Raw genomic sequence first — 24,937 nt, forward strand, 5'->3', positions numbered from 1 at the left:
GAAATTATTGAACATTGTCATATTTGTTACAGTAGGATACCGGTATAAAAATGCGTACATTAACCTCTGAGAAAAACGGAACCATTGTTTCCTTTCCGTTCGCACTGAATATGGGAAACGAACACATAGTTTCTTACAACAAAGCGTAATGCTGCTACGATATACAAAGCCCATTTCCTGTTTTCATACACGCGCTATCTGTGTCACAACTTCCACCACATCCATTGTAATACCTCAACACAACTGTTATTGAAATGTTTGTATACAAATGTGAACCCCAAAAATGCACCATCTTTAGAATATTTGCTTTGGTTTGTTTGTTGATAGAAGGATCAGTCGCGCTGCTTACTTGACAACGGTGTAATTCAGTAATAAGGACTGTATATGAATGTGTAAATATTAACATAAATGTTTTAACAGGGACTGTGTGCATGGAAGAAAAACGAGTGCGTACCAATGGCTAGTAGAACCATCAAAAGTCTGTGCTTCGGTAAGCGCCTGATACAACACTTTACGAATGATAGGTGTCATATCATCCCAGCAACTTTATTGTCACACGCAGTGCCATGGAAAAATGTAGGTTTCATTAATTACGCGACAAAACATGAATTAGAAACAAATCAAGACAAGAGTATAGGAACGAAAAAAAAACAACCACACATCCCTAAAATTACATTACATGGTACGGACGGAAGTATATCAGTAGTTTCACTGGAAGAAGCACAAAAGCTATCAAAGAGGCGTGATTTAAAATTACTGAAAGTAACAGATTTAGATTCAAGCCAACAGAGGCCTGTGTACAAGCTTCTTACTGAATCCCAGTATCTAGAAGAAGAGAAAGGACATAAAGATCTAAAGAAATTGAAAAAGGATACCGGTTTTAAAGGTTCCAAACTGTTGCCATTGACGACTAAAATAGGTGACCATGACTTACATGCAAGATTGAAGAACATTTCTAAATGGTTAGCTAAGAACTTTGAAGTACGAGTTGTCATTAGTGGTGATGAGCCAGATCAGTCAAAAAGTGTAAGTTCCCAAGAAATGAACTGCCTGGTGATTAACAAGTTGTGCTTATTTATGAAAATTTGCTGAATGTTGTAACCATTGTTTTGAGTACTTGTAGCTGAATGGCCGTGTGTCGTAACAATCCTTGCCACCTGTGTTTCTGATTTTCTTACTACCAAGGGAGAAAATTTTGTATTACTGGGCTGTATGATGCCAGGTCTGCTTACATGGTACATTAAAGTTTACTTCAAACCAAGTTTTCACAGTTTACTTCCGAATTTGTAAGATGCATTGGTGGAAGATTCCCTCCTCATTTTCTAATTAATTGCATCTTATGCATGTTAAATGGCTTACATCTTTTGGATGGAAAATCATTGCATTTGAATCAGTTGCTTTTCGTTGCTAACATTTCTTATAGCCCGACCTTGTGCAAATCCTGGTTTGCAGGTATATGAAAGCTGTTTACGCAGTTTGTTGCATTTATGTGACCCTTTATTCATTATTATCATAGGAAACTTTTGGGCCAAATCCTATAATTGTTTGCTTTAACAGTATAACCTTTTTGATTCTATCTGCAAGAATTGCAGAAGGCTATGCAAGCCTAAAAACAGGCTGGTCATTTCACTTAATATCAGAACTTTGAGCAGTTAAATTTATTTCAGGAGAGAGATCTGGTTTTCTTTACTGGAGATGTTAGTTTCTACAGTTATCTTCTGTATACACAGGTTTTTATTGTTGTCATGTTGGTCAGTACTTCAATATGATTTTGATATGTCCAGACATAATTTAGGAAACCCCTTGTGGAACAAATGTATGTTTAAGATATCTTTCTTCCATATATATCAGTCTTTACCACAACCTAGGTTTCAGGGAGGGGGAGGACGCAGGAGCAGTCACTGTCTCACTCAAACTCTTTACGTAGAAATAGTGTATCGTATTTTATTTTTATTTATTTGTCTTCTGTACTTAATAAAAGTATAATGTGACAGGAGTGCACATTATTTTCCTTCATTCTCAAAGTAACCCAGAGAAAGTAAAACTTTGTTTAATATATGCTTTATACACCACACTGAATTTAGCAGCCGATTTCTCCTTGCCATTTAAACTTCTCTGAACTGCATGACGAGAACAATCCTTTCAGTGAATCATGCAGTTCACAAATGTCTAGTAAAAACCATTATTTGCCTTTACACTCTTTTGCGTTACAGTACCTGTTATGGTCCCTCTGCCCATCGCATCCTAGTTGCTAGTTGTGTTACTACATAGCTATCCCAGTTCATGTTTCCAATTGCATATTGCATAGCTAATGGCTTCCAGAGGCAATAAAACTTTGATTTTCAATATTTCGTATAATTATTGACTGAATTTAGAAATTTAAAATGCTGTCGTGATCTAGGCTAACTCATTAAAAGGCATAATATTATGATAGAGCTTTAACACAATAAGACCAGTGTTACAATCGGAAAGTATGTATGTATCTTGAAGCTGCATACCTCATGGAATGCAAGTATCTTGTTTATATTCTTCCGGTATTTGAAATTGAGCTCACTTAGTGACTTAAACTTTACACACAACTTCAAATCTCTATGAAACTTTTTCTTGCCGACACCCTCCACAAAATGATGAAAGATAGAAAGTTTATCACTTACTACATTTTCACTGTTCAGACTTTAAAACTATCAATCAGGCATGACAATTTAATTTGTAATTTTTTTTACTGCTAATTCTGTTTGCAACATATTTTCCCTGTTTCTTACATTTATGCACAGTATCCACACACACCACTAAACATACCTACAAAATTATGTAATTGTACAACACATAATGTGGGAGATACGTCATTAACATTGAAATGTGAGAAAAACTTGCTTTTGCTTAAAATGGAGCACAGGTTACCATGACTATAATCATTCAGTGTGTGATCATTAGAACACTTAGCAACTTCTGACACACTTTAAATGTAATTTCAAATCTTTTCTAAACTTTTTCTCACTTACATGCTTAACGTCAAATATTTAACACATTAACTAATTTGTAAAGTGATCAGAAGATTGAAGCTGTTTTATACACGGGAGTTTGAATCGTTAAAGAATTAAGGGTTTACAAGTTGAATTACTACTCCATCTATAAATTCAATAACTCTCATCTCCCACCCACTTTTCAGTCATGCCAAAAGGCAATGAACTTGAGGAATTGTGGCTATCTTGGGTGTGTACAGGCTAGGTGAAGGATGTCTTGGAACTTGGCAAGGATTGTGCTCCTAGTACACTGTAGGCCCATTCAGTTTTGCTTTTAATATGCTGTATTCATAAGCTCTTGCCATGCAATAGCAATACACTATTCCATAGTGTGGAGTGTTGTTTGTTATAAGGAATGGGAATCTTGGCTTAGTTAACCTGCATTGTGAGGATGGTACTAACATCTACAAAAAGACTTTCTGTCTCTATGTGAGATACAGATATAAAGAGCAACCTCGGAGGCACTTGCCATACCTTATTTATATTAGGATTGCCCAGATAATGTACTCCTTTTCCTATATATATCCTCATTCCATGGATAGTAGGACCTGCTGATCTGGTGGTCAAGTGTGATGCTGTAAACGGAGAGGTCACGAGGTTGAATGCCATTCAAACCATGAAGATCTTTCAACTTGCATTTAAACTAGCCTTCACCAATCGATGATGTGAAGATTCATCAGTGACAACGTGTGGTTTGAATACCACTTTAAACTGTGTGAGTCCTCTTCCCCTCAATAGGGCTACTGTGGTTGGTTGGTGACACAAATCACACAAGTGGTGTCCAGTCGAGACCCTTGTGTCAGGGCATAGAGGCACATGAAATTATTATTATTATACATCCCTTTCTCAGACGTTATGTCTGGTTAAAAATGGAAAGTGATGCGGACCTTGATCAAGCGTGACTTCCTTTTAACTGTACAGTATATGTTACATTGCATTTAGGAACTTTCGGGTAATTGAACATGTATCAATAATTACAGATTTCTGTAGTTGTATGTATGCGTTTGGATGTAGCTGTATTGCGTTGATGTACTGGTGGATATTGTGTGGTATGACTCCTGTAGTTGATAGTATAATTGGTATAATGTCAACTTTATCCTGACGCCACATGTCCTTGACTTCCTCAGCCAGTTGGATGTATTTCTCAATTTTTTCTCCTGTTTTCTTTTGTATATTTGTTGTATTGGGTATGGATATTTCGATTAGTTGTGTTAATTTCTTTTGTGGACTGGCAAGACAGCCAATCGGGAGGCCGAAGGGCACGCGTTTAAGCTCACGCAGGATGGCGTGAGGTCTGGAAAATGACAAGGTCTTTATAGTAGCAAAAATAGTACGTAGCTTCTGGAATACTTAACTTTAATCCATAATTGGTGAACATCGGTCTGACGGTCCATGCGTCACAAGATAAATAGCAGTTGATAATGGCGCCTTGCTAGGTCGTAGCAAATGACGTAGCTGAAGGCTATGCTAACTATCGTCTCGGCAAATGAGAGCGTAATTTGTCAGTGAACCATCGCTAGCAAAGTCGGCTGTGCAACTGGGGCGAGTGCTAGGAAGTCTCTCTAGACCTGCCGTGTGGCGGTGCTCGGTCTGCAATCACTGATAGTGGCGACACGCGGGTCCGACGTATACTACCGGACCGCGGCCGATTTAAAGGCTACCACCTAGCAAGTGTGGTGTCTGGCGGTGACACCACAATTTCTTCTTTTTATTGGTGATTATGATGATAGGTTTGTTATGTGGTGTTGTTTTATCTGTTGTAATGGTTCTGTTCCAGTATAGTTTGTATTCATCATTCTCCAGTACATTTTGTGGTGCATACTTGTATGTGGGAACGTGTTGTTTTATAAGTTTATGTTGTAAGGCAAGCTGTTGATGTATTATTTTTGCTACATTGTCATGTCTTCTGGGGTATTCTGTATTTGCTAGTATTGTACACCCGCTTGTGCTGTGATCTACTGTTTCTATTTGTTGTTTGCAAAGTCTGCATTTATCTGTTGTGGTATTGGGGTCTTTAATAATATGCTTGCTGTAATATCTGGTGTTTATTGTTTGATCCTGTATTGCAATCATGAATCCTTCTGTCTCACTGTATATATTGCCTTTTCTTAGCCATGTGTTGGATGCGTCTTGATCGATGTGTGGCTGTGTTAGATGATACGGGTGCTTGCCATGTAGTGTTTTCTTTTTGCAATTTACTTTCTTCGTATCTGTTGATGTTATGTGATCTAAAGGGTTGTAGAAGTGGTTATGAAATTGCAGTGGTGTAGCCGATGTATTTATATAAGTGATTGCTTTGTGTATTTTGCTAGTTTCTGCTCGTTCTATAAAGAATTTTCTTAAATTGTCTACCTGTCCATAATGTAGGTTTTTTATGTCGATAAATCCCCTTCCTCCTTCCTTTCTGCTTAATTTGAATCTTTCAGTTGCTGAATGTATGTGATGTATTCTATATTTGTGGCATTGTGATCGTGTAAGTGTATTGAGTGCTTCTAGGTCTGTGTTACTCCATTTCACTACTCCAAATGAGTAGGTCCATATTGGTATAGCATAAGTATTTATAGCTTTTGTCTTGTTTCTTGCTGTCAATTCTGTTTTCACATTTTTGTTAGTCTTTGTCTATGTTTTTCTTTTAGTTCTTCTTTAATATTTGTATTATCTATTCCTATTTTTTGTCTGTATCCTAGATATTTATAGGCATCTGTTTCTTCCATCGCTTCTATGCAGTCGCTGTGATTATCCAGTATGTAATCTTCTTGTTTAGTGTGTTTTCCCTTGACTATGCTATTTTTCTTACATTTGTCTGTTCCAAAAGCCATATTTATATCATTGCTGAATACTTCTGTTATCTTTAGTAATTGGTTGAGTTGTTGATTTGTTGCTGCCAGTAGTTTTAGATCATCCATGTATAGCAGAAGTGTGATTTTGTGTGGGTATGTTCCAGTAATATTGTATCCATAATTTGTATTATTTAGCATGTTGGATAGTGGGTTCAGAGCAAGGCAGAACCAGAAAGGACTTAATGAGTCTCCTTGGTATATTCCATGCTTAATCTGTATTGGCTGTGATGTGATATTATTTGAATTTGTTTGGATATTAAGTGTGGTTTTCCAATTTTTCATTACTGTGTTTAGGAACTGTATCAATTTAGGATCTACTTTGTATATTTCCAATATTTGTAGTAACCATGAGTGGGGTACACTATCAAAAGCTTTTTGGTAATCAATGTATGCATAGTGTAGAGACCTTTGTTTGGTTTTAGCTTGATATGTCACCTCTGCATCTATTATCAGTTGCTCTTTACATCCTCGTGCTCCTTTGCAACAGGCTTTTTGTTCTTCATTTATAATTTTGTTCTGTGTTGTATGTGTCATTAATTTCTGTGTAATGACTGAAGTTAATATTTTGTATATTGTTGGTAGGCATGTTATGGGGCAATATTTAGCTGGGTTTGCTGTGTCTGCTTGATCTTTAGTTTTCAGGTAAGTTATTCCATGTGTAAGTGTATCAGGGAATGTGTATGGGGTCTGCAATGCAACTGTTAAATAATTTAGTTAGATGTGAATGTGTTGAGGTGAATTTCTTTAGCCAGAAATTTGCTGTTTTATCTTTTCCAGGGGCTTTCCAATTGTGAGTAGAATTAATTGCTTGGGTGACTTCATGTTGCAAAATTATCACTTCAGGCATTTGTAGTATCGTCTTGTATGTATCTGTTTCTGCTTGTATCCACCGTGCATGCCTGTTATGTTGTACCGGGTTTGACCATATGTTGCTCCAGAAGTGTTCCATGTCTGTTATGTTTGGTTGTTGTTGTTGTGGTCTTCAGTCCTGAGACTGGTTTGATGCAGCTCTCCATGCTACTCTATCCTGTGCAAGCTTCTTCATCTCCCAGTACTTACTGCAACCTACATCCTTCTGAATCTGCTTAGTGTATTCATCTCTTGGTCTCCCCCTACGATTTTTACCCTCCACGCTGCCCTCCAATACTAAATTGGTGATCCCTTGATGCCGCAGAACATGTCCTACCAACCGATCCCTTCTTCTGGTCAAGTTGTGCCAGAAACTTCTCTTCTCCCCAATCCTATTCAATACTTCCTCATTAGTTATGTGATCTACCCATCTAATCTTCAGCATTCTTCTGTAGCACCACATTTCGAAAGCTTCTATTGTCTTCTTGTCCAAACTATTTATTGTCCACGTTTCGCTTCTATACATGGCTACACTCCATACAAATACTTTCAGAAACGACTTCCTGACACTTAAATCCATACTCAATGTTAACAAATTTCTCTTCTTCAGAAACGCTTTCCTTGCCATTGCTAGTCTACATTTTATATCCTCTCTACTTCAACCATCATCAGTTATTTTGCTCCCCAAATAGCAAAACTCCTTTACTACTTTAAATGTCTCATTTCCTAATCTAATACCCTCAACATCACCAGACTTAATTCGACTACATTCCATTATCCTTGTTTTGCTTTTGTTGATGTTCATCTTATATCCTCCCTTCAAGACACCATTCATTCCGTTCAACTGCTCTTCCAAGTCCTTTGCTGTCTCTGACAGAATTACAATGTCATCAGCGAACTTCAAAGTTTTTATTTCTTCTCCATGAATTTTAATACCTACTCTGAATTTTTCTTTTGTTTCCTTTACTGCTTGCTCAATATACAGATTGAATAACATCGGGGAGAGGCTACAACCCTGTCTTACTCCCTTCCCAACCACTGCTTCCCTTTCATGTCCCTCGACTCTTATAACTGCCATCTGGTTTCTGTACAAATTGTAAATAGCCTTTCGCACCCTGTATTTTACCCCCACCACATTTAGAATTTGAAAGAGAGTATTCCAGTCAACATTGTCAAAAGCTTTCTCTAAGTCTACAAATGCTAGAAACGTAGGTTTGCCTTTCCTTAATCTAGCTTCTAAGATAAGTCGTAAAGTCAGTATTGCCTCACGTGTTCCAGTATTTCTACGGAATCCAAACTGATCTTCCCCGAGGTCGGCTTCTACAAGTTTTTCCATTCGTCTGTAAAGAATTTGTGTTAGTATTTTGCAGCTGTGACTTATTAAACTGATTGTTCGGTAATTTTCACATCTGTCAACACCTGCTTTCTTTGGGATTGGAATTATTATATTCTTCTTGAAGTTTGAGGGTATTTCGCCTGTTTCATACATCCTGCTCACCAGATGGTAGAGTTTTGTCAGGACTGGCTCTCCCAAGGCCGTCAGTAGTTCCAATGGAATGTTGTCTACTCCGGGGGCCTTGTTTCGACTCAGATCTTTCAGTGCTCAGTCAAACTTTTCACGCAGTATTGTATCTCCCATTTCATCTTCATCTACATCCTCTTCCATTTCCATAATATTGTCCTCAAGTACATCGCCCTTGTATAGACCCTCTATATACTTTTGTTTGGTGGATTGTCTATTTTAATGTGTGTGTTATCTATTGTCTGGTAAAATTTCTTTTGGTTTGTGTTGAATGTTTGGCTTTGTTTCCTTCTATTTTCACTTTTTTTGTATCTTCTAAGTCTTTTTTTTCTGACATTTCATTTCTTATAAATTGTGTTAGCTGTCCGATGTCTTTTCTCAGTTTTTCTATTCTGATCTGTAGCTTGTGTTGGCATGCTGGTTTTGTGGGTTTCTTCTGTGTGTTGGTTGGTTCTGATCTCTGCCTAGTGTGTATATTTTGTGTAGTGAGTGCTCCTATATAAACCAGTAGTTGTAACTCTTCCATAGTTGTATTTTCATTTATTTTGTTGTGTATGATTGTGTTGATAGTTTTTATTGTTGTTTCGACTTGTGGGTTATTTGGCAGTCTATGCAAGAATGGTCTAATGTCTGTATTTGTGTCTTTGTATTCTATATATGTCAGCTGAAATTTTTCTTCTATATCTAATGTGTGTCATTTTGTGTTCTATTTGTGCTTGTTCTGGTGGCTGTCTTAAGATTTCGTTATCCTCTGATTGTTTAATTGATGCATGTTGTTCTTTGTTTGTTTGCTCCTGGATGTTTGAGTCCATTACAGTATTTTCTTCTTCTTCTGATTGCAATTATTTTGTTCCAGTATTTGTTGTACTTGTTGTTTGATGTTTTCTAATTCTGACTGGGGTATCGTGTTATTTTTGATTATTACACGGATCTGATCAGCTAGTCGTTGTTCTGTTAAAAATTTTAATTCTGGGTATCTGGTAATAAATGTTGTGTATACTTGTGATCTGTATCCAGTTGTGTTGGTTCCTAGGTTTGTTGCTTGGTAATAACAGAACATGAGGTGTCGATTAACTTCATCTGACCATCTCATCCTCTGTCTTTGTTTTCCTTCTAGGGTGGTTGCAGGAAGCAAATCCTGCAAAACACCTCTATTTGGATTTGAATCATTTTCCAGTTGGCTAGCAGTGTCGTTACCATTGTGGGCGGGCATAGGGTTCAAGCGTCGTCCCCGACCTTGAAGGCGCTTGTCCAAGGCTTCTTTAGTTCTGTCCTGAACCAACTAATCACACTAAAAGGGGGGTTAGCCCTATTAGTGGTTTGTTCTTTTCGTCGCCTTTTACGACTGGCAGAACATACCGGAGGCCTATTCTTTTCCCGGGCCTCCACGGGGTTTATTATTATTATTATTATTATTGCCATAGATGCTCACTCTTAAGACAATCAATGGATTGGGTGTTATGAAGCTAAGTACTGACAAAGTTATTTGTGCACTGTTACACAGTTATTAAATTTAATTTGTTTTCAGCAGTGTGTTGTGCTGTTTGTGGCGAAATAACGTTGCAATAAACTTGTGGAAACATTCACTCGCTGTGTTTTTTAGAGTTTTCTGTGCTTTCAAGTCATTTAGTAAATTTTGTGCTTTAGTTTTCAGCTGACGTTTCTCATTGTTTCTAGTGAAATGTATCAGTAAAATTTTCATTCGGTGTTTTAACTTCATTGAGTGTTCCAGTGGCTGCTGGAATTTTTGGTTTTAGCTAATAATTTTGTGAAGTTTTGTTGGTATTGGTATTAGCTGTGGTGTATTAGTATTAATACAAGTAGGCTAGTTGCTTTCTTAGCAGACAGAGAATTTCGAGACTACTGTTAGTTCTATAAATAGTTCTTCTGGTGTAGCTGAACTTAGGTAACGGAGACATATAGTTTTTTTCAGTAACTGTAAAATTTTACCATGAGTGAGAAGTGTGAGTTCTGTCGTAGGTTTGTGAGTATTGGGTTACGGTGTGGTATTTGTTCATAGTAGTTTCATTGGGGAATACAGTGGGGAAGCCAGTGGGCATTCTAGCGACATCCTCTCCTGGGAGTGCAGAATCTTAGTAGAAATAAGTTGACAGAGGATCAGGTGCAGTTACAACGCACAAAGGAGGAACCAGATAGGTTGAGGATGGTGAAGGGTGGTGGGGAATGGGAACTGGCAGTTGGCAAGAAGGCGGCTATGAGGAGGAGGTATTCAGACAGTCATACTTTGTATATATGCAATAGATATGACCAACTGTCAGAGTTGAGTGGAGAGGAACCTCTTGCAGCTGTAGATGTAGGGAACATGCAGCAGTCCTCAGCAGTTAGGAGGCGTAGGTCAGTTGCAAAGTCTAACAGAAAGAAGGAGGTTGTGCTGCTAGGTAGTTTGCACGGTAGAGGTGTGGGCCAGTAGTTGCAGGAAGTGTTAGGGAGTGAGTACCAAGTTACCAGCATTGTGAAGCCTAGTGCAGGGTTGGCTTAGCTGACTGACAGGAGAATCAGGTAGTGATAGTGGGTGGAGCAGGGAACAGTCTTGATAGGGACACGGATATACTGTAGGTGGTGACCTGCTAAATATAACTATTCAAACTGGTGGCACTAATTTGCATTTCGTGCAGCTGTTTCAGCATCATGGTCGGCCTCATCTTAATGCACGGTTGTTAGGCGCATTAACGTGGGGCTGGAGAGGGTTCTGATAGCAGAGGGCAAGAGTCACATTTCATTGGTGCCAGTTGGGTCTATCAGTAGATCGGGTTTCGCCATGCATGGCCTGCACCTCAATAGCTGTAGGAAGGGGAGGCTGGCAAATCTTATAGGTGACAGTGTAGTGGGTGGTGGTGGGATCACTCTATGGAAAAATTCCTGTAGTAGTTGGTGTTAGAGCTTCACCTTTTTTACATTGAAGTCAGCTGATAGGTATACCTGCTTAAAGGAAGTCCCTCTAATAAGGGCTCACCTTGAGAGGACATCATGTTTCCAAGTAGAGAAGGAGTTAGCACATTTCATTAAAATATAAGAGGTATTAGAGATAAAGTTAGTGAACTGCTTATAGATGTTGACTCTGAAATTATTGGTATATCGGAGCACCACTTAAATAATTTGATAATTCAGAGGCTTCCTTTACTAGGATACAGATTAGCTGGCTGTTTCTCAAGGAGTTCCTTGCGGAGTGGGGGAGTGGCTATGTACGTAAAAAACAGTATTGCATTTGAGTCCACAGATGTATCATGACACTGCATTGAGCAGATATTTGAATGTTGTGCAGGGGCAGTTGAATTTAGTGTAACTAAATTTCTATTTGTTTTTGTTTATAGGTCCCCTAACTCTGACTTCAGAGCATTTCTGCTCAAGCTAGAGAGAGTTCTTGATTCACTTTATAGGAAGTACCAGAAATTAGTTATATGTGGCGACTTCATTATAAATTTTGTATATGATGGTGCAAGAAAAAGCATGTTGGTAGATCTCCTAAATTCATACGATCTGATGCAGACTGTTTTTTTCCAGCTAGGGTGCAGGGAAACAGTAGCACAGCCATTGACAATATTTTTATTCATTCTTCATTACTAGACGGGCATTTTGTTAGTAAAAGAGTGAATGGCCTTTCAGACCTAGATGCACAAATTTAACACTAAAAGGCTTTTGTAATCAAAAAATGTCACATCTAATTACAAACTGTGTAGGAAAGTTAATTCAACAGCAATAGAGAGTTTTTTAAACCTTTTCAAGGAACAAGAGTGCCAGGATGTTTATAGTGCCGATAACGTAGATGACTAATATAATGCTTTCCTTGACACATTTCTCATGCTCTTTGAGAGTTGCTTTCCATTAGAATGTTCTAAATGGGGTACTAGCAATAAAAGGCAACCCGGGTGGCTGACTAGTGGGATAAGGATATCATGTGGAACAAAGTGGGAATTATATCAAAATTTTAGAAGTTGTCACAATCAAGCTACAGTAGCCCATTACAAACAGTATTGTAAGTTGCTTAAAATGTTATTAGGAAGGCAAAGAGATGTGCTATGCAAATAGAATAGCTATTTCACAGGATAAAATTAAAACCATATGGTCAGTTGTGAAGGAAGTGTCTGGTCAGCAACACAATGTCAATGATATAAAGTCAGTTCATAGTAAAAATATTTCTATTACTGATAAATCAGATATATGTGCATTATTTAACAATCATTTTCCGAACATTGCTGGTAAATTAAATAAAAATTTAGTTTCTACAGGGAATCATATAACTTTCTTGGCAGATGACTTTCTGAGATTGATGTCTGAAATACTTCTCTGTGATACAGACAAGGGGGAGATTGAGTCAGTAATTAAATCACTGAAGACTGAGGATTCTCAAGGGTATGATGAAGTGCCTAGCAGAATATTAAAGTACTGTGCTGCACATGTTAGCTCTGTATTTAGCCATATTTGTAATTTTCCTTTAGGAATGGTCAGTTTCCTGAACGATTAAAGTACTCAGTAGTAAAGTTGCTATATAAAGAGGGTGAAAGAGATAATGTAGACAATTTTAGACCGATTTCTATGCCATCAGTGTTTGCTAAAGTTACTGAAAAGGCTGCGTATGAAAGGATAATTGATCATTTTATACCTCACGATTTTCTATCGGCTTTAGAAGTCATTTAACAACTGAAAATGCTATATTCTCTTTTCTCTGTAATGTACTGGATGGGTTAAACAAAAGGTTTTGAAAGCTAGGCATATTTTTTGATTTAACTAAGGTATTTGATTGTGTTGATCACAAAATATTGCTGCAGAAGTTGGACCATTACGGAATACAGGGAGTAGCTCTCAATTGATTCATCTCTTACTTTAGCAACAGAGAGCAAATTAACATTATTCACAATGTTGAGAATGGCTGTGATGTGGAGTCTGAGTGGGGTATAGTCAAATGGGGGGGGGGGGGGGGGGGATGCCCCAGGGATCAGTGTTGGGATCACTCCTGTTCCTTATTTATATAAATGATATGCCCTCTAGTATTAAGGGTAACTCTAAAGTATTTCTGTTTGCTGTTGACACTACCTTGGTAGTAAGGGATGTTGTGTGGAACATTGGCTTGGTTTCAAATAGCCTAAGCTTATGGCTTGCACAAAATAAACTAATGCTAAATCACAGTATGACTCAGTTTTTACAGTTTCTAAGTCACAATTCAACCAGACCTGATGTTTTAATTTCGCCGAATGGGCATACGATTAGTGAAACTGAACAGTTCAGATTTCTAGATGTTCAGATAGACAGTAAACTGCCATGGGAAGCCCACATTCAGAATCTTGTTCAAAGATTTAATGCTGCCATTTGTACTGTTGGAATGGTATGTGAAGTGAGTGATCATTTGATACTAAAATTAGTCTACTTTGCTTATTTCCATTCATTTATGTCATATGGTACAATATTTTGAGGTAACTCTTCCTATTCTAAGAGGATATTTTTGGCTCAGAAATGAGAGGTTCGGGCAATGAGTGGTGTAAGTTCACAAACCTCTTGTTAACCCCTGTTCACGAGTCTGGGTATTTTGACATTTGCCTCTCAATATATCAATTCCTTGCTGTCATTTCTTGTTAACAGTATTAGCTTATTCCCAAGAATAAGCAACTTTCACTCAGTTAATACTTGGCAGAAATCAAACCTGCATTTCGATCGGACTTCCTTAATTCTAGTGCAGAAAGGTGTGCAGTATACTGCTGTATCCTTTTCCAATAAGCTACCACTCAAATTCAAAAATCTTAGCAGTAATCATGCACTTTTAAATCGAAACTGAAGAGTTTCCTCATGGGTAACTCCTATTCTGTCGACGAATTCCTTGAAAAATTAAGTTGATTCTTGTTATATTGTTGACTGTGTTTACTTAAACTTATGGCTTGAATTTTTTCGGCTTCATAAACATTTTATTTTTATCTGTTATTGCTTTTATGTTGTAACTTCATGTACTGACTTGCTCCATGACTGTGGAAATTTGCTCCTCAATTTGGTCCTACGGAACTTGACGTGTGAATAAATAAATAAATAAATTTGAGAGCAACAACACCCATTCTATGGAGAGGATTTTAGGTACCTGAACTGACAGTTATGGTTAAAATTAACTGCCCAATAGTAACAGGAATCTTAAGTCTTTCCCTGAAGGGAGAGATCCCTTGGGAAGTTATCATTGTACCTGTAGTTTATTACTCGCCAAAATCTGTTCAGTGCTTGTGAAATGAGATGCATTTGCCAGAAAAAGGTGTTTCCTCTCAAGTTAACTATATCCATAATGCTAAATGACGTGGAGAATTTTGGTTGGTTACAGAAATTCATAACACCTTCAGTTATAGAAAGGATGGTTTGTCTTAAAGCAATTTGATGAGTATCAAGGGGTCAACGGAAGTGTCAATTCCACCTGTCTGCTTTAACTCATGATGTAATAGTGTTGTGGCGTGTGACATCACTACGGCACAGAGTTTTTGAGTTGATTGTGTTTGCAGATGTGTTGTAATTGATGGTGTCCTCAGGTGCTGGATGTGGATGTGCTGAGTTTAACATGTGTTATTGGGTTCATTCGAGTTTTGATTGTTCTCATGCTAATGTGGTTTTGTATTTAGGTAGTTGGTGTGGTAATGTGGGTTGTGGTAGTGTTTTCAGTGAGTTGTTAAGGTTTTTTTTGTTTATGTGTTTGGCATTTTTGTTAGATCTGATTAGTTTGGTGTTTGTTGTGCAGAAAGAAGTCTAATTTTTTTAATTGATTTTTTGTTAGATATGGATATGACAGTGAAGTTCATGAATGTATCATTATGTTCTGAGATGGGTGATGATTTGATGTCCGTATACAGTTTCTGCAGATGTTTGGTCTTATTGCTGAATATGTTAAGTGTCATGTTTGTGGAAACAACATGAGGTTGATGAGAGTTCTGGCAGCTCAGACTCAGGATATGTATATGTGGCACGCCACACAAGTGCGTGTGTGCATTGTGTGTGTGTGTGTGTGTGTGTGTGTGTGTGTGTGTATGGTGGCCATTGTAGGTGGTATTGCCAGAGGCTTTTGTTGGTAAGTATTTCTGTTGTAATTGTGATGTTCTGTGTGTTGTGTATTTATGATAGGTTGGTTGTGTTTTAATTGGTGTAGTGAATATGGGGTATTTGGGTTTTTGAGATGTTGGGGTTTTGGTTCCACTTTTCGGAGTTGTAGGTGTTTGTTTTTTGGTATCGATAGCTGCTATACAGGCCAGGGGAAGTGTCCAATTCCTGTGATCTTGCTAGTGTAGTGGAATGCTGTAAATTAAATTTTTGTTATATTATTTGTTGTGGGATGGTGCAGTGTTCATTTATTATTGTATATTTATCTTATCTCCACCCTAAACTCTCAATTTTCCATGGTTGTTCCATAAGTTTCATTTCATTTTTGGAGGGAGATGTTATTGTGTCATTTTAATTCATGTGTGTGTGTGTGTGTGTGTGTGTGTGTGTGTGTGTGTGTGTGTTGTCATCATTTTGTATAATGCTGGAAGTAGCCATTTCCGCCATGCTGATGACATCATGGGTCAAAGCAGATGGGTGGAACTGGACGCTTCTGTAATGCTGTATTGAGTTATAAAAACTAAATCTGTTAGGTTGGAGCTTTTAGTTTGTTGCCGAATGGCTCTGGGAGTTTTATAGTGTTTCTCTAATCACATGTATCTGATATAGTATCATAGTTCTTTCGCTATGTACTTATCCTCTTCACTTCTGATGTTTTAAGGCGTGACATGGTCCAAGGTTTATTTTTGTGTGTTGTGTGTGTGTGTTTGTTGTAGTGGCATGAATTACATAATAATTTCTTGAAAAAATTACTTTTTTTTATAGTTTTAACTACACTTGTCTTGGGCTGTGTAGCATGGGTGCTAAATGCTGAGCTCTTGAGCACCCAAAATAATTTTGTCATTGACATCATTTCTGTTATTGGTGCCAGAGAGAATTTTTCTTGATTTTGCAAGAATTATAAATGTATGTTTATTTACTTAATCTCTGTTTTGTTTTGTAAACCCTTTTTCTCATTATTTTCTTTCTCCTGTGTGAATCAAAGCATTCTCTTAAGTAGATTAAAACATTATCGTGTCACTGGCAGTTCTGCGAAATGGTTCGAGTCTTATATAGCTAACAGGAAACAAAGGATGTTGTTACAAAATACCTGTACAATAAGCAGTTAGTCTTCATCTGATTGGGAGTTAATTACATATGGTATTCCTCAATAATTGCTCAGAATTGCTGAAGCGTGTAAACAAGTATGTATTTGCAGTGAGAAAGATATCAGATGTAAAAGATGTAAATACAAAAAAACTTGTGTACTTTGCTTATTTTCATTCTGTTATGTCATACGGGATCATATTCTGGGGTAACTTGTCAAACTGAGCAAACATTTTTAGCATGCGAAAGAGTGTAATGAGACTCATTTATGGTATAAATTCGAGAACATCATGTAGAAACCTGTTCAAGGAACTTTGTATTCTAATGACTGCTTCTCAGTATATTTATTCCTTAATGAAATTTGTTGCGAGTAATATAGCTCTGTTTCCAACCAATAGCTCAATTTGTAGTATCCGTACTAGAAATAAGAACAGACTATAAGACCTAAAATCACTTACCTTGGTACAAAAAGGGGTCCAATATGTGGGAACACACATTTTCTCAGGGTAGTGAGTATTATAGTCATTTGTTTTATGTTTTTTATGCTATACTTTCTGACTTGTTCCACACCCAAGAGGATCATCTCATTTCTGTGTCTATGGAATTAAAACTTAATCTAATCTGTCTTTTCTTTATTTTCTGCTGCCATCCACATTTTCCCTCTTTGTGGTACTGTTTATACGTTTACACGACTTTCAAATCTTGGGTGTACTTTCCTTCCGTCTTTATCATACAAATATCCCTCTTTCTTCTGGCAACTCTAAAAGCAACAAACTGACAGTGCAACATTATCACTCTCAAGAGGAATGATATGACACTTCAAAAGCGTAGCAAGTAATAATTTATTTGTAACTCTTAGCTCTATGGAATGTCTTAATCGTAATATGTTACCACACAATATTCCATTATCATGATTATTGTGTGTTTTTACGTGGCCTTCTCCAGAAGTTGATACCTCATTTGGCTGCTGTTAGCTGCAATTAAACATTTGCTTCAAATATGTGTTGGTACTGGGAAAGGAGAGAAGCTAACCTGAGACTGAAGGATTTTACCAACTTTTGATCACTTTCTCATATAGTGGAGACCAGATGTTATAGATGCATTAGTAACACTTCCTGTTACAGTTTGGGGAAACAAAATCATAAATTTATATGTAGAAGATAAAGAACAGTTAAGTTAAATGAAAAGTTTAGAAAAAAGAACAATATATGAACACCATTATTTCCTTTTTATGTTTCACATAATGTGATGAAATATTTACACTTGTGTATGTAACTGCCATTACTTTCCACCTACAAGTGCGTAAGTCATCAACATTTGTCAGCAGATTAACTTTTTGAAAATGTAAAATGAGTACACCTATATGGCTGCTCTACAATTCACACTTACCTGCCTGGTTTATTTGCTGCAACTCTAGTCTTATAATACAGGCCAAAATCTCTTTTTATCGGTCTCAAGAATATGCATGGCAGAAACAAATCCAAGATATGGGGTTCTAAATCACACACTGAAGTCAAAGTTCAAATTGAATGCATCTGCCATTTATTCTCATCATGCATAGAACTTGTCATAATGGCTCGCTAACCACACATCTTCACAAAAAATGTAACTGGGGATGATGACACCTAAACAAAGAAAATGTATTCAAACGATTGATTCATTATAATATTAACTACTGAAAATCACATACTTTCAACAGCATTGTAACACTGATTTAAAATATTTATTTTGTGACAAACCTTTATGCTTGAACTTTAAGATAATGTGATCTGACTATCCTTGTCACCCCAAAGTCTTACCTGTTACCCAAAATTTCAGTATACCTTTTGGAAAAGTTGTAATTAGATGTTTGATGTTACAAAAGAAATTAGTTCATTCCTATTGATAAACAACAAAAATAAAAAAAAAGTTACGGAAAAAAACCACAGTACCAAAAAGTAATTAATGCAGAGTAATGAAATTTTGGGAATTCATTTCTCTAGGTAATATATTTAAACGATTAACATTGCAAGATCACATGTTATTGTAAGCGTGACACAAACGATTGCAAATGTGAAATTCTGGTACATTAATAACTGGTGCAACCACCAGAATGTTGAATGTGAGCTTGCAAATGTGCATGCATTGTGTTGTACAGGTGCTGAATGTCAGTTTGTGGGATGGAGTTCCATGTCTGTTGCTCTTGGTCAGTCAATACCAGATAGTTATTGCAGGCTGTGGATGACATTTGAGCTGTTGTCCGCAGATATGCCATATGTGCTCAATTGCAGACAGATCTGTTGATCGTGCAGGCCAAGGCAACAAGTTGCAGAGCATGTTGGGTTATGACAGTGGTATGTGGGTGAGTGTTATCTTGTTGGAATCCTGTCTGTTAATGGCAGCACAACAGGTTGAATCACCAAACTGACATACAAATTTGCGTCAGGGTGTGTGGGACAACCTGCTGTCATACAAAATCGCATCGCAGACCATAACTCCGGATGTAGGTCCAATGTGCGTAGCAAGTAGACAGGCTGGTTGCAGACCCTCAGCTGGTCTCCTTCTAACAAGCAAATGGCCATCACTGGCACTGAGGGCAGAACCAGCTTTCATCAGAAAACACAGGTGACCTCCAACCTGCCCTCCAATTAGCTCTTGCTTGACACCACTGAAGTTGCACGTGGGGGTGGTTTGCGATCACTGTAATACACACTACAGGGCGTCTGACTCGAAGCCATCCTTGAAGTAACTGATTTGTAACACTTCGTTTTGTCACTGTGGTGCCAGCTGCTGCTCAAATTGCTGCTGCAAATGCAGTGTGATGCATCAGAGCCATAAGCTGAACATGATGGTCTTTCCTCTCAGTAGTTCCACGTCGCCATCTGGAGCCCAGTCTTCTTGCGACCGTACATTCTCGTAACCACCACTGCCAGCAATCATGTACAGTAGCTGAATTCCTGTCAAGTCTTTCTGCAATATCAAAGAAGGAATATCCAGCTTCTTATAGCCCTACTATACAACTTCGTTCAAACTCAGTTAGGAGTTGATAATGGCGTCTTTGTTGCCCTAAAGATATTCTTGACTAACATCAACTCATCAAACCTAATCTCAAAAGTTACTTGCATTCATGACTGTTACAGTGTGTATTTATGGCAAACTGGATTTTCATCTCATAGTGGTAAGGCTAGCACCACTCTTATGTGACTAGCATGAAATTTTAGTAGGCACCATCATTCAGATGGAGAAACACACCTAACAACTTTTCTTTATGTCTCATAACTCCTTCTTGGTGTTACGATTTTTTGTCTGTCAGTATAACTGTTGATTGTAAACGTCAGTTCTTCCCCCCTCCCCCCTCTCCCTGTCTGTCACCCACTCTCCTTTTTTTTAAAACACACACACACACACACACACACACACACACACACACACACACAGTGTATGCTTAAAAATTCTTAAAACTGGAGCACACAACTTTCAGCATTGTATCATCCCTCCCATTGAATAAAAGATTGAATATGACTATATATATTGTACATTGGATTTTTGTTAACCACATCTTCAGACCAACAGGTTATTGTTAAGCACATAATTGAGGGTAATCAATGCTGATGCTGGTTGGCCACTTCTGCAGGGTAATTCAATCCATTGCAATTGAGCAAGGTGGTGTCAAAACCTGCAGAAATGGAACATTGTTGCAAGCAAGTTCTTGTTCGTTTATTAATCAAATAAAGAGAAAAATGTGATACTAGTTGACAGTGTCTCGTGAAGTGTGGACATATAACATTATTGGTAATGATTTGTCTATTGAATGGGGATGCTATGCTTGGTGACACCTTGATTCTATTCATGATTAGTAAACTAGACAATTTGTCTGTTTACTGTCAAATGTCCCACACAACATAAAATTGTATCAGCCCTAATGTGTCTCTATGTAAACATATACCATAAATTATGCCCAGTCAAAGAAAATCTTGAGCTCAGAGTCCTTGTTGGTTACTATACGCTTTGTGAATAAGATGGTGGGAGGGGGCATGTGCACTGATAGTGAATGCTGCATGGTACAGTCATAAAATGAAACTACATGCCTCGCGCTACTGGATTTCACTTGTCCAAGAGGAGACGAGATGCATCTCTGCATAGGAACTTCAATAGAGGTAGCAGTGTTCTCTTGAGTACAGCTTGAAACAGCACACTAGCATTGGAACAGTGCTAGAGAGAGCACCTTTAATATGGATTAGTCTTCATGGGAAGCTCAACTTACAGCAGAAATGCCTTGTACTAATAATTTCTCAAAAATTTTTGGTTTTACATTATAAAGAGGTTTATTTTAACAGTTACCACTATGAAAAACTTCAGTCGCAGTTTATATTGTGTGCAGTGCCTTTTTGAACAGTTTTAAGACAGCTAACAATGCCAGGATGAATTTTCGATCTGCAGCAGAGCGTGCGCTGATCTGGACTTTCTATAGAATGGAGATGCTGTGTGGCTTCAGTTGCCTGAGACTGCAGTCGTGTGTGTGAGCTGCATTTGCGTGCGTGGTCTTTTTGTTGTGCCTATCTGTGTCTCAGCATCTCCGCTATATGATGAGTGGCAACTTTCCTTTTTATAATATCACATTTCATCCTGGAGTTTCTATTGTTTGATCTGGACTTCCTGGCAGATTAAAACTGTGTGCTGGCTTGTTACTCAAATCTGAGACCTCCTTGCAAGTGCTCTTTCTGAGATTGATTCACCATCAGTCTTCACAGCTTTACTTCACCAGTACCCTGTCTCTTACCTCCCAAACTTCACAGAAGTTTTCTTACATACTTTTCAGAACTATCACTCCTGTAAGAAAGGATATTGCAGAGACATGGCTTCCCCACAGGCTAGGGAATTGTTTTCAGAATGAATTTTCTTTCTGCAGTGGCGTGTGCACTGATTAGAAAGTACTTTGGAGGTTAAAACTGTGTGCTGGATCATTACTCGAACCTGGGAATTGTGTCTTTTGTGGGTGAGTACTCTATCCAATAATGATTCATGACCTGTCCTCATGTCTTTGTTTTGGCCAGTATCTAGTCTTCTACTTTCCAAATTTCATGAAGTTCTTGTGCATACCTTGCAGGACTAGCAACTTTGGAAGAAAGGATGCTGCACTAACATGTCTTAAACACAGTATGATGGGTTGTTTCCAGAATGAATTTTCACCCTGTAGTACAGTGTGCACTGTACTACCCATCAATTGGTGGGGAACAGTTTAGGAAAGTGGAGAGTGTCAAGTACCTAGGAAGCCTGATACAGAAAGATGGGAAAAATGGCAGAGAAATAAACGAGCAGGGGAGAAAAGCAGAAGTATTTTGGAAGAGTGTCAGGAGCCTGATATGGAGCAAGGATGACCCCAAATCAGTAAAAAGCTACTATACTAGTCATACTGTGTCCTGTTCCTGACATGTGCATCCGAAAACTGGTTTATGAAAGGAAGAGAGGAAAGCAAAGTATTAGCTAGTGAGATGAAGTTCTTGAACAGTACTGGAGTGACAAAGACAGATAGGTTAAGAAATGAGAGGATCAGAGTTAATGAAGGTGGAACCATTACAGTAGGAGATAGAGAAATCAAGGCTGAGATAGTGTGAGCATGTTAAGCAAATGGAGGAGAAGAAGATACCCAGGAGGATACATGAGATGAAACTGAAAGGAAAGAGACCAAGAGGAAGACTGAGAGACTGATGGCTGAAAGGAGTAGAGGAATGCGTCCAGAAGAAAGGAGAAGACTGGACCAAGGTGAAGATGGAGAGATGATGGCAAGACAGAAGACGATGGAGAGGCTTATCTTCCAAACAGACCCAGCCAGAGGCTGGAAACTCCAAGATGCTGCTGCTGCTGCTGATGATGATAAGTACAGTGTGCACTGATTTGAAATTTCCTGGCAGGTTACAAGTGTTTGTCAAACCAGGACTTGAAAGTGATCATTGCATCTTCGTAGATGATTGTTGCAGTGTCTGTGTGTTTGCATTTTTTGATATGACTTGTCAAGACAATAGCAGCATGGCATCTCTTGCCACAATTGTCACAAGTGTATCTGGCTGCTGAGGAAGGAGCAGTGGTAGCATTCCGAAGCTTTTTCTGCCTTAATCTGTCTAACAAGCCTTCATCATGCTTCGACATTCCAGATGATATATCATCGCGCCACTGTGGTCTCATGCTAGCCCGTGCCTCCCATCTGTTTGTGTCAATTCCAAAGCTCTCCATATCTCGTTTACAGGAGTCCTTGAACCTCAATACAGGACATCCTACAAGTCTTTTGGCTATAGAGATCTCTCCAAGCATCACCTCATGTGGTAATCTGTCAGGATCCATATGGTGGACGTGTCCCAGCCAGCGGAGTCGTCTCTGTTTCAAAATAGCTGAAATACTGTTGCAATTAGTTTTAGATAGCACTGCTTCGCTGGTCACTGGGTCCTTCCACGTTACTCCGAAGATGGATCTGAGGCACCGCATGTGGAAAGCATTAAGGCAATGTTCTTGTTTGGCATAAGTGGTCCCTCAAGTGTGCAGGAAACTTTTGTGAAGTTTGGATGAGCATGTACTAGTTGAATTAAAGTTGTGAGGGTGGGTCATGAGACATGCTTGGATAGAGCACTTGACCAAGAAAGGCAAATTTCCCGGGTTTGAGTCTTGATCCGACACACAGTTGTAATCTGACGGGAAGATACAATTAACATTGGTCTTGAGAACTTCATGTGCATCCTCTTTTCTGTAAAGCAGTGTGAATAATATTTAAGATCATCTGGGAAAATACTTGCCTAAAAGAAGGATTACACAAGTAGCTAAGTTAATTACTAATCTAAGCTTGCAGATGTGTACCAGTCCACCCCATCTTTCATTGTAGCCACATAAGTTGTCTCACTTCCTTGACTTACTAAGTGCTTTATTTCTTTGTCCAGGGAAGACCTATTTCCTTTGAATTGCTGATACATGAAGTCTATAAAAAATTATATAGGCCTACCTTATGATACAAGAACAATTTTATTTCAGTCTACTCACAATGGAGAAGAAAATTATCATGAAGATTCTACTTATCAGTATAATTTCAGTGCACCTTTATTTTGTAATTCAAGTCACTGAATATGATACCCCCTCCCGTTTTTTGCCTTTGGACTAATCATGTAATCAAGAACTCTTCATATCTTTTCCTTTAATCTGTTCACAAGTGATGTAATATGCTTTATATGTTTGGCAAAGAACATGAAATTATTATTTTGTAATTCTAATTGTAGGGATGATGTGTTAAGCCACAACAAAAAGACACTTACACAATAGATTTCAGCCAAAGCATTCCTTAGGAAAGAAACCACACACACATATATTCACATAAGGAAGCACACCTCACTTACATAATAGCCATCTCCAGCAGTTTGGACAAGTATGATCTTTGGCCAAAAGCCAATGTGTAACTCTCTTTTTGTTGTGCCTGCCTGCAACTTAGTGTGTCATCTTTACGGTAAGTAGCAATCTTATCGTTTCCTTGTATTGTTGATATTCAGATTTGGAGTTTCCATTGTTTAATTCCAATTATCTGATCTTCCAGTTTTCATTGTTCAGTTATTTTGTTCCATTAACTGAATTAAATTTTTTTTGGAGCCCATGTTTCATTTATCCTTTTTTGACATATTGTTCATTTCTTTACAGGAAAAGATTTATGATGAGATTACAGCCCACCTGAAAAATGAAGGTCGTATTATTCAGAAACGGTTTAAAGGAAATGACTTGAAGTTCCAGATACTACCCCTTAAAAAGGAAACCAAAGAAGAATAGTGGCTTTCCTAATTTTTCCAATCAAACAATTATGAATGCATAAGAATTTCAAAATAAATTTGTAATTTTAAATGTTGTATATGATTATTTGTATATTCCTGACCTTTTTTTACCCTCACTGCTAATTATTCCTTTGCCTGTTCAATTTATGGAGACATATGATGTGTCACAGTTGTCTCTATGTTTATGGTAATAGATTGCTAACATGAGGGGCTGGCATCGATATTTATGGACCACATTGTATGTATTTGCTATGTAATTGAATCAAGGGTATAGTGCTTCTCCTACAGCAGCATTGTAACCAAACAAGACACCCACAAACTTGAGGCCACATTGAGCATTTTTCAGCCATCATTGATTGTTGTTAAACAAGACACCCACAAACTTGAGGCCACATTGAGCATTTTTCAGCCATCATTGATTGTTGTTGTCAAGCTGACTCCTGCTGACAGACAAACCACTTGTTTTGTGTGCCAAAATCTCTTTAATCTTGAGTGCTGTAGATGATGCAGTGGTTTCAGTATTCAAATTGCCTGTGATGCAATGAAAAGACTGAAATTTTTCAGTAAACTAATATAAAGAAAAAGTAAAGAAACATTTTTAAATTTACTGTTATATTAACTTTATTTTATGTTTGCAAATAATAGTAGAAATTGCCAACGAACTACAGATTTTGCGTCTCAATGATACAGACTACTAAGCAAAGAAGAGAATGCTGAAAGCTGCAAGAAATATGTAGAGGGTCTATATAAGGGAAACAAACT

General features: G+C 37.9%; 2 protein-coding genes across 5 annotated transcripts in view; one reads left to right on the forward strand and one right to left on the reverse strand.

Moving 5' to 3' along the window:
* LOC126473989 (translation factor GUF1 homolog, mitochondrial) overlaps positions 1-279 on the reverse strand; it is a 125,448-nt gene extending 125,169 nt beyond the window's left edge. For 2 of the 4 annotated variants that reach the window (XM_050101378.1, XM_050101376.1), the window contains exon 1: positions 59-279. In XM_050101378.1, coding sequence (XP_049957335.1) covers positions 59-174 — 116 coding nt within the window. In that variant the 5' untranslated portion in view covers positions 175-279. The remainder of the gene's footprint in view (positions 1-58) is intronic. The other 2 variants (XM_050101377.1, XM_050101375.1) reach the window with 1 other exon arrangement.
* Positions 204-24,245, forward strand: LOC126473991 (translation initiation factor IF-3, mitochondrial). The gene is made up of 2 exons (XM_050101380.1): positions 204-1,026; positions 24,048-24,245. The coding sequence occupies exons 1-2, from the start codon at positions 457-459 to the stop codon at positions 24,171-24,173; spliced, it is 696 nt and encodes a 231-aa protein (XP_049957337.1). The 5' UTR covers positions 204-456; the 3' UTR covers positions 24,174-24,245.
* Positions 24,246-24,937: the final 692 nt, after the last annotated feature.

Source organism: Schistocerca serialis, chromosome 4 (genome assembly GCF_023864345.2).
Source record: "Schistocerca serialis cubense isolate TAMUIC-IGC-003099 chromosome 4, iqSchSeri2.2, whole genome shotgun sequence".
Taxonomy (NCBI): Eukaryota; Metazoa; Arthropoda; class Insecta; order Orthoptera; family Acrididae; genus Schistocerca; species Schistocerca serialis.

What these genes read in the sequence shown, in the direction of transcription:
- LOC126473991 (XM_050101380.1), top strand. Translation starts at nt 457, where the DNA reads ATGGCTAGTAGAACCATCAAAAGTCTGTGCTTCGGTAAGCGCCTGATA. An exon ending in AGCCAGATCAGTCAAAAAGT is followed by an intron (nt 1,027 to 24,047) that starts GTAAGTTCCCAA and finishes ATTTCTTTACAG; the next exon opens with GAAAAGATTTATGATGAGAT.